Below are 19,192 nucleotides of genomic sequence, written 5' to 3'. Positions count from 1 at the left end.
TAGACATATACTTGCTTGGAACTCATTGAATGTGGTTGTATGATTTCTTCTATCAGCACTTAGCAGTATGTTGAAATTGAGGGGGGAGATTCTCAAATCTTACTTCTTACATTTAGTAGTAGTGTGACACTGGATAATTCATAAAAACTCCCAGAGCCCCACTAAAAAAAAAAAGTGGAGGGGCTGGAGGAAAGGATTAGATAGCCATTAAATTCATTTCTATCTCTACAATTAGTGTTAGCCTTGTATTCATGAGAACTAACTCTTTTTTTTTTAAATTTAATTAAATTTAATTTTTTAAAATTTTATTTTATTTAATAATAACTTTGTATTGACAGAATCCATGCCAGGGTAATTTTTTACAACATTATCCCTTGCACTTGCTTATGTTTCATTTTTTCCTCTCCCTCCCTTCACCCCCCCCCCCAAAGATGGCAAGCAGTCCTATATATGTTAAATATGTTGCAGTATATCCTAGATATAATACATATTTGCAGAACCAAACAGGAGAACTAACTCTTGGTTCATATCATAAACTTCAATTTTTATTACATTTAAAATGAGAACACTTAACCTGCCTCTTAGAGTTGTAGGCAAAATGCTTCATGGATTTTAAATCTGGCAATATCATTATTGTTAAATGTGTCTTATTATGTAACTTTAGAAAATTATTTTTAATATTTCTTTGTCTTTTTTGAACACTGCTTAAGGATGAAACATTCTACAAGACTGAAAACCAATCAGGCATACAATCTCTCTGAACTTCTAAATGAACTAGAACGAGTCCATCGAGATGAAGTTAAACTTTATACCTCAGGACACCTGAACCCCAATAAACTCTTTAATCCCAATAAGCCCACTCATTTCTGGTCTGGTTCTCTTGGCCCAATCAGAAAAATAACTTTACCAAGATATCAATATGATGACAGAACAGCACAGATGGAAGATGCTTTGTCTGAATTTACCATTAGAACTGCTTTGGTCTCAGAGTCTTCTGGTCGTCCTGGTGGCTTAAAGACTTTGGACTTTCAGCCACAGAGGGAGTTGCTTCCTAACCTTCCAATCTCTGATGTAGCACTTGAAGAAAAACTGAAAGAAGAAAGAAAGAAACTACATGATGAAATATTTAAGAAAGATCTCAAATTGCCAGATCTCCGGCTGCTAAAATATAAAAAAGCCAAAAATAGTCGTCAATGCTTTTCCTCTTCTTCCAGAGAGGAATACCAATTTATTAATTCCTATTTGTCTGGTGTGACTAAAAAGGATACATTTCTTAAGTTTTTGCAAATTGAAAAGCATGTGATTGCAAAGCAAGATCTTAGAGAAAGTGATTTCACAGGGAGTAAGGTCTCCACATGCCATGAAAAGAAGTTGGAAGAGGTAAGCAAAAATATCTTGTGCCACTGTGACATCATTCCAAAAATTTAGTGATTCAAGAAATAGGAACGAGTCTGACATTTACTAGCCGTGTGATGATGACTTGTGTCAGGTTTCTCATCTGGAAATAATGGAAATAATAATAATATTTGTATGACCTATCTTGCAGAGTAGTTAGGCTCAGATAATGTATGTAAGAAAACTTGCAGACTTTAAAGGTATTATATAACTACCTTCTCTTCTTAGTCTCTCCCTCTTTCTTGTTGTTTCCTGGTTGTTGTTTTGTTCTTTTTTCTCCTTCCTTTTTCTCTTCTTCCTTTAATTTATTTTTCTCCTCCTCCCCACCTTCCCCTTTTGCTTCATTCTCCTGTACTTCCTTCTCCTTCACTACTGCCACCAAGGAAAATTGACATAGAGTGCATATCTATAAGGATGATAGCTAAGTAAGCTTTCAAATCTTAATAGTTGTTTCTTAGAAATATCCTCAATTATTGCTTGCATTAAATGATCAAGGACTCAGAAGACATCAGTAGTATTTGGATTGTTTCCATAAATATTTTTCGCTTTGATTTCTTTCATTTAGCAATAAACATTTATTAAGTGCCTATCACATACCAGTTACTTTGCTATGTCCTGGAGATTTAATGACAAATAATGAATGCTATTTGCTCTTAAGTAGCTTATATTTTATCATAACACTAAACAATATCAGTTCCTTTTAATTAAAGTCATTTAATGATATTAGGTACATGCATTAAAAAAAAAGAAGAAAGAAAGAAAAAAGAAAAGAAAAAGAAAGTTTGCAGCAGTGACTCTGTCATGATTCATAAGTTTTAGATTTGGTAGTGAGAAGACTGAATTGATCCTGTATCATTATTTATTTATATATCCTACTTATGGGTAATTATTTTTGTCTTATAATTACTTAATTTAAGATTCTTTGTCTCTGTATGTGGTTCAGAATTCAACTTAACTCTTATGAGTTAACTTAAAAAATTCAACTTCCTTGCTAGTCACTGATCCATCCTTGCCTCAAGGAATTCATTTGACCTTGGGGAATGAATGTGAACACAAGGAAGTCAGATCTAATATTTATTCAACACCAAGCTATCCTACAGTGATGTTTGATTTTCTGTCAAAAAGTCTGAACTACTATTTTGCATCTGGACTCTTATGGAAGAAATTGTTAGCCCCCAATATCAAAATTCTAGTCAATCATATTGTTCTTTGCACCTCAGCTCTATAACCACTGAGGTTTTCCTCAATCTCATGATGTCGTCTACCCTGTTCTATCTTTTGTTCAGTACCCCCCAAAATTTATAAAAAGGGGAACTGTCCTTTTGCTCAGAGAAATATGCCTCAATTTACTTTTTTGTTATATTTCACTTGCCACAGTTGCAATCTAGGTTTAACTAGCACAACCTGCACTAAAGGATAGACTAAAGGAAATATGAAAACTTAGAGCTACAAAGCCTCTTAGAGATCATCTGTCTAATCTGTTTCTGAGGACCAACGAAGTTAATTGACTACCTTGTGTAGGTGAAATTTCTATACAAGTATTCTCTGTGCCAACCAAATCATGAGTTAGGTATAAAAACAAAACAATACCAAAGCTAATCTTATATAGAATCAGAATCTTAACAAATTTTAGTCCATGGTGTTTCATATGCTTAAAATCTAAAATGGAAGATAAAAAGAGAAAGGAACAGAAATGGCAAGTAAGCATGTAGGAAAGAGAGTTAAGAAGGTATAATTCAATTATTTTCAACAAATCTTTGCTAATTACCTACTTTGATTAAAGCAGAGGACACTTCTGTTGTTTGATGGATCTGTTATTTCTTTGATATAAGTAGTCTTTTCCATAGTGCAGTTTATAACTTATCTCTGTTGCCCTAGCTGTGTGACTCTTGACTTTTTTGTCTATATTAATCTCATAATTCCGCATAAGGGAGGGTTACTCAACATGATGAATGAGAGCTTTTCCCTAGGTCTCTTGACAATGCATAAATACCATTAGAACATGAGCATTGTTTATTTTTCTCTCTCACAAAAATGATCTACTTCCTCTTATATTTGCATAGTTCTCCAGGTATCATTTAGGATGCTGGTTCTAAATAATTCTCCATCAGTAATATGTTATAGCTTATTTCTTATCCTAGTGAAGATATTGCTATATTTCTTGTGTGTGATTATATAATCGTCTTGCAACACTTCAAGAATACTGTTGTTAAATAGATGAATTGTTTCAAGGGAAAACTTGAACATAAGGAGAATCACTTCATAATTTTCCAAAGATGATTTTTTCTTCTTCTTATTCCTTTCTGGGCCCAGTTCATTACTCGTTGTGATGGTCCACGATGCATTTTTGCACGGACCAGATCTATCAGTCTAATTTGGCATATGCTTAATTGCATTGACATTCTTTTTCCACTTGTTTGGTTGTTTACTTTGTGTGTGTGTGTGTGTGTATGTGTGTGTGTATGTTTATATATTGTTAATCTAAAGTCTTTTGAATAATTATAGATTTGATTTAGTAGCTTCTATGTATAGGAGTTTAATAGAACAACCACAAATTTATCCACAAAATGGTGTCTCTGGAGCACTTCACTATTTTATAGAGAATTCTTCTTCCTTTTGGACTTTGCCCTGGTAGCAGCAATAACTTTTAGTGAGCATATTCACTGTGCTTCTCTTGATATTAATAATTAGAAGATCAATGAACAATGTTATTCTCTTGATCCATCTTTAATGAATCCATTATGATTTTGACTTATGCATAAGAAAAAACTTCTTGGAGGAGAAACTTTAAGGTAAATCAAATTCTGTTTAATAGTCAACAAACATTAAACATTTTGGCCTCTTGTATTATCATTATCTACAATTTTCTATCCATGAGATTCATATGATTCTAATATGTATTAGCTACGTAACCAAGAGGAAGTCGATTACCCTCTCTGAAAGTCAGTTTTCCCATCTATCAGATGGACATAGAGATAAATGTAGAAATTATTTTAAAGGACTGTTGAGAAGTATATGAAGTAATCTATGTAAAATACTTTGAAATTTGAAACATTATATAGACATTTTCCTTATAATTATTTTCATCATAATTATCTGACATAGGTTCCATTTTTAAAAGTCTAAATATTGGTGACAGAAAGAAAAAAAATACTCACAAGTCCTTAAGGGCTTGCATTCTTCAAAATATACAACATAGGCATAAGGTATTTGAGGAGCAAGACAGCCCTAACAAAATAGAATTGTGGAGGCAGAAAGGAAGGATAAGGGAAGATTTCATGGGAGGCAGTGGTACTTCAGTTGTGCTTTGAAGGAAAATAAGGATTTTCAGTAGGAACATATTCCAGATACAAATAATAACTCCACTCTAGTTTGAATAGAACATCACACATATGTCAGCAGTACTATGAAACAGGCCTGAAAAAAGCTGGGGTGGAATGATATGGAGGCGTTTAAATGCTATACTGAAGGATTTGCAGTTTATTGTAGGATAGTAGTTGATAGATATTTGGAAGGAAAAGGATTAAGAAGTATTGAGATATAAGACTTTATTTGAGATAGTAACAGTTATTCAACATAATAGTTGAATCCAGAGCTGATTAAATTGCCACACCTATAGTTATTCATATTATCATGTCACCTTGATGGGTAGTGTCTAGCAGAACCCTAAAATACTCTATTGTCCAACACTTTTATTAATGAGTTAGATAAAGTATTAATGTCATACTTAACAAATTCAAATGTGACACATAGTTGACAAAACTAGCTAATATTTTGCATAAAAGAATCCATAAGAGCTCAAAAAGTTAAAATGATTAGTCGATCCCAATTATGTGCATTCCTATATGTATGTTCAATAGGTCGATTTTGCTATACAAAATATGGAAAGTTTTGGTTTGGTTGAACAGCAAATAATTTGGGGAAAAAAGATTTTCTCATTTTACAGCAAGCTCAACATGAGTTAACAGTGTGATATGGTAACCAGATAGTTTCCAATCCAGTTCAATAAAGATTTATTAAATACCTATAATGTGCCAGATACTGTGCTAAGCTCTAGAGACACAATTTATAAAAAAGACAGATAGACCATGCCCTCAATGAGCTTATAATCTAAAGAGGGTGTCAACAGACAGGAAGAAGGGAGTTACCCCAGTTCTGGGGCATTTTATTCCATGGAGAAGAAACTAGGCAAGGCAGTAGATATAAAGCAGAGTAATCTAGTTTCTGCCCTCTATAAAGGAGTAATTGTGAATAATTTTATACTCTGCCTTCTAGCTCTCTAAGAAAGAAGAAGGCTGAGGGATATAATGTCAATTAGGTCTGAGTTAGCAGCATGGTATTGAGTTTAAAAGTGATGAACTTATACTTAGAGGGGTATCTTGCTCCTTGGAGTTGAAACCAAGTAGAGCAGCAGATGGGAAAAAGAGAGGTTGCTTTAAGAGAGAAATAATGTCAAAAACTAGAGGGGTGATCTACTATATTTACTAGAGATCTTGTTTGGTGTTTCTTTCTTGATGTCACATCTTAAGAGGGCCATTTTTTTTCTTAAAGTTGGAGATCATCTAGAAGAAGGTGACCAAATTTGTAAATTAGTTCAAGATTATACCATATGGGGATCAGAGTGGTATTGTCAACAGATTGTTGGATTAGAAGTCAAGAAGCTCTATGTTCAAATCTTGCTTTATTTAACTTCTGAGCAAGTCGCGAACTTCTCTCAGACTCAATTTTGAAATCTGTAAAATTAGGATAATAAAAAACATCTACTTCAAAAGATTGTGGTAAATAACATATGTAGATAGTTTTATATGAAGGAACTAGAAATATTTGTATAAAAGTATTTGAAAGATTGTCAGATGAAAAAGATGTATTTGATTTGACTTTTTTGGCCTTAGAAACTTAGAAGCCATGAGTAAAAATTGCAAAGAGGCAAATTTCAGCTCTAAGAAAGAAACATCCTAACACTTGGTATTATCCAAAAGTGGATTAGACTGCTTTGGAAAGCAGCAAGTAGGTGGTGTGTGCTCACTATAGGACTTTAAGAAGGGTATAGTGGAGCCAGTTTATAATGGTTCATGAACTGACTAATCGATTTTTAGAGTGAGAATGTATACCTCAAAAATCAGCAAACATACAAATCAAGGTTTAATTTATTCTTTTATTGATTGTTTAGACTAAAAAAGCAATAGATAAAATATTAATAATTCAGATTAAACTTTAAAATATGCAGTACATGCAGAATGGATAGGCAAAACAAGGAATTTCATAAAAGGGATTCTTATTAAGGTATGGGTTATACTTATTAGGTCTCATTCAACTCTGAAAAATTCTGTGAACAAAAAGGAGCCACTGAGTTGCAGCTAGGTTACACAGTGGTTAGAGCACCAGCCCTAAAAGTCAGGAGGACCTGAGTTCAAATCTGGTCTCAGACACTTAACACTTCCTAGCTGTGTGACCCTGGGCAAGTCACTTCACCCCAATTGCCTCAGCAAAAATATAAATAAGTAAATAGAAATTAATAGCTATATGGAAGAAGATCTGGTAAAGAGTAATTCTGGAAGCAGGAAAAATAATTAAAAAGCCATGGCAATTATCTATGAAGAACAGATGACAAGGACATAAACTGGAATAGGCAAATTCTAGAAAAAGTTGAGGGTTTGAAACCTCAGAACTGTGATGAAGTACCCCAGGGAATCAACTGGTGGTTTTGATTAATATTGGTTCAGGTGGCTGGCAAAGGACTATTTCCCCTTTATCCTTAATTAAAGGCATGATTTGGAGGTTGGAGCCCAGGAAGGAGAAATTTATAGTTGTCTATCTATGAAATAAATATATTTCAATATGACATTTGTCTGTGGAAATGGAGAAGATAAGAAAAATGAGAAAAATAACAAAAAAAGCTGGTAGAGGATAAATGGTAATATCTGGTGAATTTTTGAATAAAGGCAGACTATTTCTTCTGTTGAGAAACTGGGATATTTTAGGTTGTGCATATTATAGTGATTGGAAGGATAAAAACTAGAAAAGAAAGTTTGTAGGGAAAGAAAGAATCCGAATATGAATTGCTAATCTGATTTTCTTCTAGGAACTCCTGAAAATGCATAGTAAATCTCCCCCCCAATATAACAGACTGCAGGTATATGGGGACATCTTCGAGGATATTTGCAGCAGCTCTCTTATATTTGGTGATCTCTTGAAGGAAGTGAAGGTACCATAACTTCAGATATTTATATATATATTTTTTTGATTTTTGAATTTCCCAAATAGTACTCTTCCCTCCAAATCTCAATCAGAAAGACATATATTTTCACATGTTATTCTCTAAATTGCAAAGCTGACTGAAATACTGATTTATGTCTGCCTTCAAAGGACTAGCTTTCTAAATTTGAAGAGGTTAATTACAAAAACAGCACAGCAACTTTCAAAGATCATCAGTGAACTTATAGATGGTTGGCAATCTTCATTAGTACAGGTATTCACAGCAACAAAATCACCTTCTTTGTTTAGAAATATGAGCTAAAGAAGCTGTTATAGGTTGTTATAGTCAACAAATGTTTCTTATACTTAACAGAGACTCTTAGGTATAGTAATTTATTAATATTTCATGACAAAAAAAAGACACCTTGTTGCTGAATTTGAGATAGAATAAGAGGGTCCCTTTAAATCCAAAGTAGCAGCATGATACTCACTGTAGAAAGTCCCAGGTTTTGAAATGTGTTTCCATTGTTGGCATGCTGTGAACCAAGTCCATTGGCTTTGCCCTTGTGGCACAAAATAATTATATGAAGCTTACATTGGGTCATATGGTCCTCACACTAAGAAATACTGAATAAGTAAACACTGAAAATTGACATTGGAAAATATTTTTCCAGGGACAATGTATTTTTTTATTTATCCAAGTAATAAAATGAAACATTTAACAATAGGTCATAGCATAGACCAAAATATAATTTATTAGGAATAGAAATCCTTGTCAGGAAATTTTTATAATGCTAGAAATTTTTCCGAAAGGATACCTTAATCTCTATGTAGCTGCATTGTTTCCTCTTGTCTCATAATACTTTTCAACTCCTTTTATCGATTTAGAATGAATATGAAATCTACATGTCAATTCTTCTGGATTCCCAATCTTCCAATCAATACAAGGTAATACCTACTCATGAAAATCTTAAAATGGTTTAAGTGTTTCAGATGAATCATGTGGTTTGTGAATCATGTTTCCTTATATGCAAGAAAGACTTTTGTGAGCTTTTATTGTTTAATGCGTAGTTCAAGCTTGAGCTTTGCTGTATGGGAGAGGATTTGCTAAGCAAGGTAATGTAATAAACAATAATACAGAAAGGACAGTTATTCTATTTAAAGGTAGAGCTTGCTTTTAAATCTTGTGGCAGTCATTTGTACACAACTCATGCATTAATTATCATTGCATTAACTTTATTGTCCTGCCCCAATGATGTCTACTTTCCAGCACTGTTTCCTATTATTTCTTGTGACTGTAAACTCAAAAATAATTAAAAAGTATCACTTGTTAAAGTATTCATTCAGAGTGGCGTTCCCCCAATTAGTTTGAATTGATAATCTAAGAAAACAGAAATATCTGACATATTAATTACTTGAGGTGACATTTCATCTTTATCCATCTCTTACCATAATCCTTCAATTAGTAGAAATACCAAAGCTGAATTAGATTTCAAATACACTTTCAATTTTAGGGTAATTTCAACATGAATTTCAATGTAAGTAACGGTAAGGAGAGCTACTTCAAAGAAATGATAAAAGATTATAGAAACATAGCATCATTCTCTGCCCTCAATGTTCTCCTGTCATGCTTGTTAATAAATATACATTTCATGGTTGTGAACAAGTAGTGCTATCTACAGCTCTCAGAATTTATCACACCTCAGCATTTAACTCCAAAGGACTTTAAGACTCAATCTTGTCTTTGACATCTCATGCCCATGAACTCAAAAGAGTTCATAGTATGCATAGGGATTAGGTACTGGATTTGTACTTCAGAAGGTCTTTGTTCAAATCCTGTCTTAGATACTAGCTTTATAAACCTAGACAATTCATTTTAGCTTTACTGTGCCTCAGGTTTCTTACCTGTAAAATGAAGGTTTTGGATTTAGTGACTTCTAAGCCTCCTTCAGCTCTAAAGGTGTGTGCCTTATTTGTCTAAAGGACTTCATTTTGGGAACTATTAAGAAAATGACAAGCTGAAATAAATAAGCATTTTTATAAATAAGCATTTTAAAGCACTTATTGTGGGCTAAGCATTGTGCATTAAAAATACAAAAAATAGCTAAAAGAGAATTCCAGTCCCTAAAAATCTTCCACTATAATGGCTAAAAAAAAATTTATAAAAGGAAGCTGAAAAGGTAGGCAGAAGATACCCTTTGTGGAAAATTGGAATAAGAAATTGGAAGAGACTTGAAGTTGGCTAGTTTGGTTTCCTCCCTCATATGGAAACCTAGGGAGGAACTTGACAAAGGGAAAAAGAAAAGAGCTTGGTGAAGAGATATTCCAGGGTGGGAAAGCCACAGCACTTGAAGTTAGATATTCTGGGGTAGAGGCCAAAGGAACTGAGAGAAGTTCTAGGTGAAATGACATTTAAGGTATTGTAGCAGAATCTGGAAAAAAAATCTTATTTGAAAAAGAAAGATAAACAAGGAAGATGCCAATATTCCCAAGGTAAGTTTGATAGCAGATAAAACTTTTAAAATACTTTTAAGAGATATTCAGTTTACTGTCAGTTCACCTCTTTCTTCAGAAAATGTTTTGTCATTAGACAGAAAAAAAGAAAAATAGTAAAAACAAAAATTCTTTTTCAGGACTGAGAGTTTCAAAACCCTATTAGATTATTGCCCAAATAAATATTTAAAAACTCATCTCAATATATTTTATTAGTCTTGGGACACAAAGAATTTTTTTTTAAAGAATCAGAAAAATCAAACTATGTATGTAAATCAATAGGGTTTTAATATGAGTTCATTTGAGCTCATTGCAAGAAGGTTACAAAGAAAGGGAAGCAAGATTCAGAATGAAGAAAACTGCTGAATTTCACCTAAGGAGTTGGGGATCCCCAAGCTTCATGTGGGGATTAGAGATTGGTGGCCTGCGATTTAATCAACAAATCTTTTATTGCTCTTTAAGTTTTATTGCTTTCATACTATGGCTGGTCAAATGATGAAGGTGAGGATGATGGCTTTGAAAGAGCTGGGAGGCAATTTTTCCTAGGAGGAAGCATGCTATAGAAGAAAGAGCCCTCTGTAGTTAGAGGAGTGAGAATACTCCATACCAGGTGCCTCCAGACCCACCATGATGCGTTCTGTCCATCCTTATGCCATGCTCTCATTCTATTCCCCATTTCCCTACTGGCAATCCAACTCTTAACTTGGGGCATTGTATTGCTATAAGTGGGGATTCGCCATATCTAGGCACACTCAATTCTGGGGGATCTTCATCCATTAATATCCATCTCTTTCCATTACCCAATTTTCTACGTCTAGCTATGGGAACAGTAATTAAATTAACACTATCATTCCCACAAAGGGCATGTTGTTCAATTGCCTTGTAACCACCTAGACCAAAACTTTCCACTCTGACTACTACCCAGTATATGAGGATTTCCCCCATTAGAATATAAACTCTTTGACGGACTATGTTGCTTTCTATGTTTACATCTTCACCCTTTGGCATAATGCTTGCATTAAGTACATGACAAGTCCATTTAGTCACTCATCCATCCATTCATTCATATCCCTTTTCTATTACTTGCCATTGGTTTAACCCACCTTAATTAAGTCATTCAGATTCTCTGGAAGTCATTAATAAGAAGAGGGAGTTTGATGAACTGACCTCTACAGAGTCCTCCAGCTCAATTCTATATTCCTATGATATTAAGTTAGGGACCAATTAACCAGAGGTACAGTTATCTCTTCCACATTTTAGGGTATGTATAGTGCCTCTGGGAATTGTAAAATCCACATAAAATTTCTTGGTGCTCTCTTTGTACCAGAAAAGAAGTTTATTTTTATTATGGCATTAAAATATGTTGATATTATATAGTGTTGCACATAGATTTTATGCAGTTCTAAGTTTTCTTAGAAATTTTTCTGTTTTTTCTGATGGCTTTTATTGTTGTTTGCAGTTTCCACAAAACTCCAAATTCCTATTTAATTTCTTATGCTGAACTGTGATATGTCAAAACCATGATGTTTAAGGGATTATTGTGTTTCATCTCTCAAATTTTGTAAGGGACAGTTTATAATAAGTTTATACAAATAACCAACAGGTCTATGTATATGAATGTGATTGGCAAAGCACATTTGTACATTATTCTGTGCAAATTTATCTGTACACCAGGTAATTTTGATCTGCCTCATCACCACAGAAATTTATAATTTTTCATAATAAAATAAATGTCCTTTAGGGAAGAGATCAGTTTACTTTATTAATCTGGGAATATAAAAAAAATCCTGTGTCTCTTTGTTCATAGAATAATAATATGTGAAACATTTGATGTAAAAGTATAGTCAATTCACATAATAATTATGAATATAAATTATTGAATTTACTTTCAAATTTTGTTGACTTTTAAAAAGACCAAGAAGCTACTGAAGCCCTCTTGTTAAGACAGGTCAGCATTTGCATTCTCTTTGTTCAGCCTCTGAGAACCCAAATGAACTGAGCTAGACTTCAATGAAAGTTCTCTTCATTATAGAAGAAAAGTAAACCTGGGTACTGAAGACAATGTTAGCAGAACAAGCACTCTGGAAGGTCTTCTAAGTTTGAGAATCTTACAAGATGAGTCCATGGTCTGTGTTTTTTTGTTGCAAATCTGTCTAGCTCAGTTCAAAGATTTCTGTCAGTGCTGTACAGGACACCGGGGGTTGGTTTACTATTTTGTGACAGCAATGCAAAGAGCTGGTTCATAAATTAAGGTGTGGCTGCATCCATGAAGAGAGCAACACCCCTCCCCCAATAAAATAATGGATCTTTAAAGTAAACACTTTATCCTATGAAGATTTGGGTCCAAGTCTGCTTCTGAAACATTCTGGCTTTGTCTCAAACAAATCTCTAAAATTATAAATTCATTACCAAGCTGGTCATTAATTCCATTAGTAGAGTGAGTTTCCTCACTAGCATATTCCATTGAAATCATAGGACCTATCAAAAAATTAAGACCATTTTAAAGGAAATTCAAAGAAATGCATAATTATCTCAATAAATTACACTTTTAAACTTAATGTACCATACACTATCATTCTATGACTAACTCAAGTTGTAAAATCTAATGTTTAAATAGCAAAGATCTGGCCTTTAGAAGCTATGTCTTTCTTAGGAAATAAAAGAAAGATACTATATATTTATTAGCCCTAAATTAATTACCTACCTAATTTACACCTGAGGCGATGAAAAAACTAAGATTGATTTCCTATCTCTATAAGATGTATTCCCATCTTCACGGTAGCCTGGGAACCAGAGAACTTGGGTTCAAATCTTGTCTTTGACATACTTCCTGTCCAGTCCTGAGCAAATTACTTCATTTCTCTGGATCTCTGTTTCCTCATTTGTAAAAATGAGTTGATTTGGTTAGAATACCTCTAAGTTCCCTTTCAACTCTAAATCTTTGATTCTAGAATCTCTTACCATCTTTTTAGAGGAATGATGAGAACTTGATGTAAAGTGATTGTGCACATTGCACAATGGTTTACATATGTAACATCTATTGATTTCCACTCTATCTTTACAGAAGGAAGCTATTTTCCTCTACTAGCTCCCCTCAACTTATTCTTGGCAATAAGCAAGCATGCTATCCATCTGCTATCCCTTTCCCTGCAGTAAGCATTGGTTTAATTGCATCCTTCACATGACTGACTTCCTCTTATTCTTCTGCAGTCCAGAAATCCTGCTATGAAGTCAAGGTCTTTGCACTAAACTTTCTTTCTTATAGAAAATTAACCCTTAGAAACATTTATCAATGAGTAATAGTTCTTGGAGCATGTATCATGGAAAATAGAGATGGAAAGGAATTGCAGTCTTCGTTTTTGCCTTTAGCTTTCTCTGAAACACTGCATATTCTATTAAACAGAAGAAAATGAAGTTGGGGGAGCAGCTATTATTGGAATACATTATTTAAAGATCTTATCATGTTATGAAAGAAATGTTCCTGGTTGAATTTCAAAATGTCTTCCTGGATCAAACTTTTGAAGGAATGCTACATTCTACAGCATTTAAAATTTGCTTTTTAATATGAAGTCTTGTTTGTTTTGTAATATAGTCTAATGAAGTAGCAAGACTAGCTTACATTGTTTCTTTTGAATCTTGGATCTATGAGACTTGTAGATTCTTAAAGATATAAATTTTTCTTCCTATTTTTTTAAACAAATAAAGCCTTTTTTCTTAGTGTGGATAAAATTAGATTCTCAAAAATAGTTTGTTTTGTATGGGCTATTTGGAAAGGAAGTCTAACATTTGCATAGCCTGATTTAAACTCAATGATTATTGAAAAAATTGGCTTTAAAATGTCCTGTGACTTCTGGAGTATAACCCAGAAAATATTCTCAACAAATATAGTGTTCCCAGAAACATACCCAGAAGTGTGAGCTTCTGAGAAGTTTAAGATACTCAACTATTTTTGTTTCTAAAGAGTTTATTTTTTTTACTCAACTTAGTTGCTATTGTTTTGTTATTTGAATTTTTTTACATTTGTTTTTTTTTTTTCTTGGAGAAGGCATCTATCAAAGGAGAAACATCACATGAAGAGCAGATGAGCTGATGATAATTATTGATGGTGAGAAGAACTACTTAACACTTTGCTCCTGATTTCTCAGACAAGGGTATTGATCTTTGAACTGGAAGGAACAGAACAAACACCACCAATAGGTATTTGAAACCCTGGCTAAGCAAATAAGGAAATAACATAAAAATACTTTGATGAATTCAAAGTATTAGATCAAGATGGATCACATACTAGAAAACTAGAAGAACTGTGGAATATGATTGCTGAGCAGTTTGAAAGATTGTAGAAGCAAGGAGAGATAAAACAGGAAAGAAATGAACATTTTCCCCTATCTTTAAAAAAGAAGACAATGAAATCTTTCAACAACAGTCCTCTGGCCTTTACTTCAGACTTTGTTATTTAAGGGATGGTTTCGCAAAAAAAAGGAAATTGTGATTAGGAAAAGGTATCATGATTTCATCAAGAATATGTCATTAAAAAACAAAACAAAACAAAACAAAAATAAAAACAAAACAAAAAAGAATAAGTCATTTTAGAATAAATATTTGATTTTCTTTATGTTACTGTGATATTAGATTAGGAAAATACTTTATTTAGAACTCATCAAGGTTTTAAAACAGATTTTAAACAGTTTGTGGATAAAATAGATATCAGTCAATTAGATAGTCAATAAGCATTTGTTCAAAGCATGGAGATAAAAACAAAAGACCACAGACAGTTCCGGCTCTCAAGGACCCTACAATCTAATGGGAAAGCCAATAGACAAACACATACATACAAACAAGTTATAAATAGGATAAATAGGAAATAATTAAAAATCGAGAAGGTACTAGAATTAAGATATGTTGAGAAAGGCTTCCTGAAGAAGATGTGATTTTAGATGAAACTTGAAGAAAGCCAGGGAAGGTAGTAGATGAAGAGAAGAAAGAAGAGCATTCCAGGTATGGAGGACAGCCAGAAAAAATGCCCAGAGCTAAGGGACACTGTCTCGTTTATAGAACAGCAAGGAGGCTTGTATCATTCAAACCAAGAATACACAACCAAGAATAAGATGTAAGACTGGAAAGATAGAGGGGAGAGCCAGGTTATGAAGGACTTTGAACACCAAATAAGAACCTTTGGAGTTTCTTGAATGGGGAAGGGATGGGGTAACATGGTTAGACCTATATTTTAGGAAAATCACTTTGACAATTAAATTGAGGATGGATTGGAGGGAATGAGACTTGAAGAAAACAGACCTAGTAACAGGTTACTAAGTAATATAAGAATCCAAGCATGAGATGATGAAGGCCTGTATCAGGGTAAATTGCAAGATTAGATGAGAGAAAGGGATCATGTTTGAGAAATGATCTAAGAATGCAATTGACATGTCTTGACAACAATTTGGACATGAGGGTGGGAGGGAGTGAGAGTTAATGATCTCAGTTTGTAAACTTGATATTGTGAGGTAGGGCTGGGGTTAGGGAAAAGATAATGAATTTGCTTTTAGACATGTTGAATTTAAGATGTCTACTGAACACTCATTTAGGGATTTCTGAATGGCAATTGGAGATGAAAGATTGGAGCTTAGCCGAGAGGTTGGCAAAAGATAGATACATTTGGAAGTCATTGTCATAGAAATGAAAATTAAATCCATGGGAACTCATGAAATCACCAAGTGATGAAATCATAGGTATTTGTATTCAATACTAGAATTCCTATGGGAATGGGAAGCCCTTGAGAGTTTACTGAGTGACATGGTCACACATGCACTTTAGGTAAATCACTTTGGCAGGTGTGTGAAAGATGGATGGATTAGAGAGGGAAAGATGTTGAGAAAGACCATTAAGGAAGCTATTATTATAATGTAGAAGAAAAGTGATGAGGGCATAAATGAGTGTGTTAGTCTTGTGAGTAGAAGGAAGGCAATGGATAGAATGAAAGGAATGTAAATTGACAAGACATACAGTCAGAAGTGAATTGGTGATAAGGATGACTTAGGTTGCAAACCAGTATTACTGAAAGAAGGCACTCTTGGTAGAAATAGCGAAGTTGAGGAATTGGGCAAGTTTTAAGGGGAAAATAAAGAGTTCTAGTTTATACATATGTTGAGTTAAAACATCCTGTTTGAAATGTTCAATGAACCATTTGTGCCTAGTATTGAAATATAGGAGATAGGCAGATTTAGACATAGAGATTCAAGAGTCGTCTGCTTAGAGGTGATGAAATAACCTGGAAAGGATGTGAAGATAAAAAAGAAGTTGTTCCAAAAGAGGACATTAAGGTATATCCACAGTTGGGGTCCAGGACTATGATGCTCCAATAAAGGAAACTAAAAAGGAGTAGTAGTAGGAGTACCAAAACATCAGAGCAAAGAGAGAAGCCAGAATGAGAAGAGTGGTTATTGGTCTCATATAGAGCAGAGAAGTAAAGAGGGTAGCATAACTATAGAGAGAAGTCTTTTTCAGATATTGATTGAACAATACGGCTTTTGAAACTCTTTCCAAACCTGAGATTCTGTGATTCCTCCTTGTTTTGACATATTTTATAACTCATTTTTTTTTTTGGAGTCTTTCACTATGTCCAAATTTGTGATGCCATTAAAAAAGAATTTTAGGCTATGGCATGCACATGGATCAAATGGGAAAGCATTTGTTTTTTAAAATTTGATTTCCAGAGTTTTCTCCTTCTACCTCACAACCCTCTAATGGAGAGGGCCCATATGAAGTTGTACAAAACATTTCCATAAAAGTGATGCTGCAAAAGAAATATAGATCCATACCCCACCCCCCAAAAAACCCTCAAGAAAAAAAAAGTAAAATTTAAAAAGTATGCTTCAATCTATTTCAAAAAATCAGTTCTTTCTCTGGTTATAGATAGCATTTTTCACATAAGTCCTTCAGAGCAGTCTAGGATCATTGTATTGCTGAGAATAGCAGAATCATTCACAGTTGATCATCCTACACTTTTGCTGCTACTTTGTACACAATACATTTCAGTTTGCTTGAACTCATGGAAGACTTTCTAGGTTTTTCTGATAGTATCCTGTTCATCATTTTTTATGGAATAATAATATTTCTTCATCATCATCTCCCACAGTTTACTCAGTCATTCCCCAATTAATGGGCATCCCCTTAATTTCCAATTCTTTGCTTGAGAAAAGAGCTACTATAAATATTTTTATCCATATAGGTTCTTTTCTTTTTTTTTAAATCAATTTTGGGATTTATACTTAGTGGTATTGTTAGGTAGAGGATAAGCATGGTTTTATAAACTTTTGGACATAGATCATATCTTTTGATCTTTTATCAATTAGGAAATGGCTTTTTAAAAATAAATTTGACTCAATTTCCTATACATTTGAGAAATGAGGCTTTCATCAGAGAAATTTGCTTCAAAATTCTTTTTTAAATTACTATTTCTACTGGAAACTGAATGGATGCCCATCAATTGGAGAATGGCTGTGTAAATTATAGTCTATGAATGTTATGGAATATTATTGTTTTGTAAGAAATGACTAGCAGGATGATTTCAGAGAGGCTAGAGAGACTTAAATGAACTGATGCTAAGTGAAATGAGCAGATCATTATACACAGCAACAAGAAGACTATATGATGTTCAATTCTGATGGACCTGGCTCTCTTCAACAATGAGATGATTCAAACCAGTTTCACTTGTTCAGTGATAAAGAGAGCCATCTACACCCAGAGAGAGAACCATAGGAACAGAGTATGGAATACAACATAACATTCTCTCTCTGTTGTTGTTTGCATTTTGTTTTCTTTCACAGTATTTTTTCCCTTCCTTCTTAATCTGATTTTCCTTATGCAGCAAGATAACTGTATAAATATGTAAACATATATTGGTTTTAACATATATTTAACATATTTAATGTATTGGACTACCTGCTATCTAAGAAAGGGGTGGGAAGAAGAAGGGGAAAATTTGGAGCAGAAGGTTTTGCAAGGGTCAATGTTGAAAAATTTACTCATGCATATGTTTTATAAATAAAAAGCTTTAATAAAAAAGATTAAGGCATAAGGAAAAAAAATAACATAAAATTACCATTTCTAACTGTATATCTACAAAGTATATTCTATTTTCTCTTTCCTTTTAACCTGTCTCTCTTCAAAAATGTTTCTAATCAGTCCCTCCCCCAATATAGCCTCTCGTCTATCACTCTTCCCTCTTTTCTATTGAATGTGGATGTGATTTTCTCTTTGAACAAATTCTGGTGAGTAAGGTTTATTTACTCCCTCTCTCCTCCACTTTCCCCCTCTACTGTAAAAGTTTTTTCTTGCCACTTTTATGGCAGATAACTTGCACCATTCTATTTCTCTCTCACTCATTCTGTCTTTCCAGTGCATTTCTTTCTCACTCCTTTATTTTATTTTATTTATTAGATATTAGCTCTTCATAGTCAACTCACACCTATATCCTCTGTCTTCATATACTACTTCTAACTGCCATAATAATAAGAAAGTTCTTTTGAGTTACAAGTATCATCTTCCCATGTAGGAATATAAACAGATAAACCTTGTTATGTCCCTTATGGTTTCCCTTTTCTGATTATCTTCTTCTACTTTACCTGCATCTTGTATTTGAAAATCAGATTTCCTATTCAATTCTTGTCTTATTATCATGAATGCTTGAAAGTTCTCTATGTCATTGAATATCTATGTTTGCCTTGAACCTTGTTAGATCCCTTATGATTTCCATTTCCTGATTATCTTTTTATGCTTCTCCTGAGTCCTGTATTTGAAAATCAGATTTCCTATTCAATTCTTGTCTTTTCATCATGAATGTTTGAAAGTTCTCGATTTCATTGAATATCTACTTTTCCCCTGAAGGAGTATACTCATAAAATGAAAAGTATTGAATTAGATGAGTTCCCACTGAGCTCAGAATAATAACAGCATTTATATAGCTATTTAAGGTTTGCAAATTACTTTATAAATGTTATTTTTATTTCCTTACAACAACTTTTGGAGATAGGCAATGTGCTATTATTTTCTTTTTATGTATGAGGAAACTGAGGGAGGAAGGTAGAATTATGTGACGATTAAAATCACACAG

General features: G+C 33.5%; 1 protein-coding gene across 1 annotated transcript in view; it reads left to right on the top strand.

Annotated features, from left to right (window-relative positions):
* C4H6orf118 (chromosome 4 C6orf118 homolog) overlaps nucleotides 1–19,192 on the top strand; it is a 73,614-nt gene that overhangs the window by 13,356 nt on the left and 41,066 nt on the right. The window contains exons 3-5 of the mRNA XM_051998084.1: nucleotides 711–1,380; nucleotides 7,478–7,600; nucleotides 8,479–8,538. Of these exons, the coding sequence (XP_051854044.1) occupies nucleotides 712–1,380; nucleotides 7,478–7,600; nucleotides 8,479–8,538 (852 nt within the window). The 5' untranslated portion in view covers nucleotide 711. The remainder of the gene's footprint in view (nucleotides 1–710; nucleotides 1,381–7,477; nucleotides 7,601–8,478; nucleotides 8,539–19,192) is intronic.

The sequence above is a fragment of the Antechinus flavipes genome, chromosome 4 (genome assembly GCF_016432865.1).
Source record: "Antechinus flavipes isolate AdamAnt ecotype Samford, QLD, Australia chromosome 4, AdamAnt_v2, whole genome shotgun sequence".
In the NCBI taxonomy this organism is placed as follows: domain Eukaryota; kingdom Metazoa; phylum Chordata; class Mammalia; order Dasyuromorphia; family Dasyuridae; genus Antechinus; species Antechinus flavipes.
Note: the sequence above shows the minus strand (reverse complement) of the source record. Positions and strands in the feature narration are given on the sequence as shown.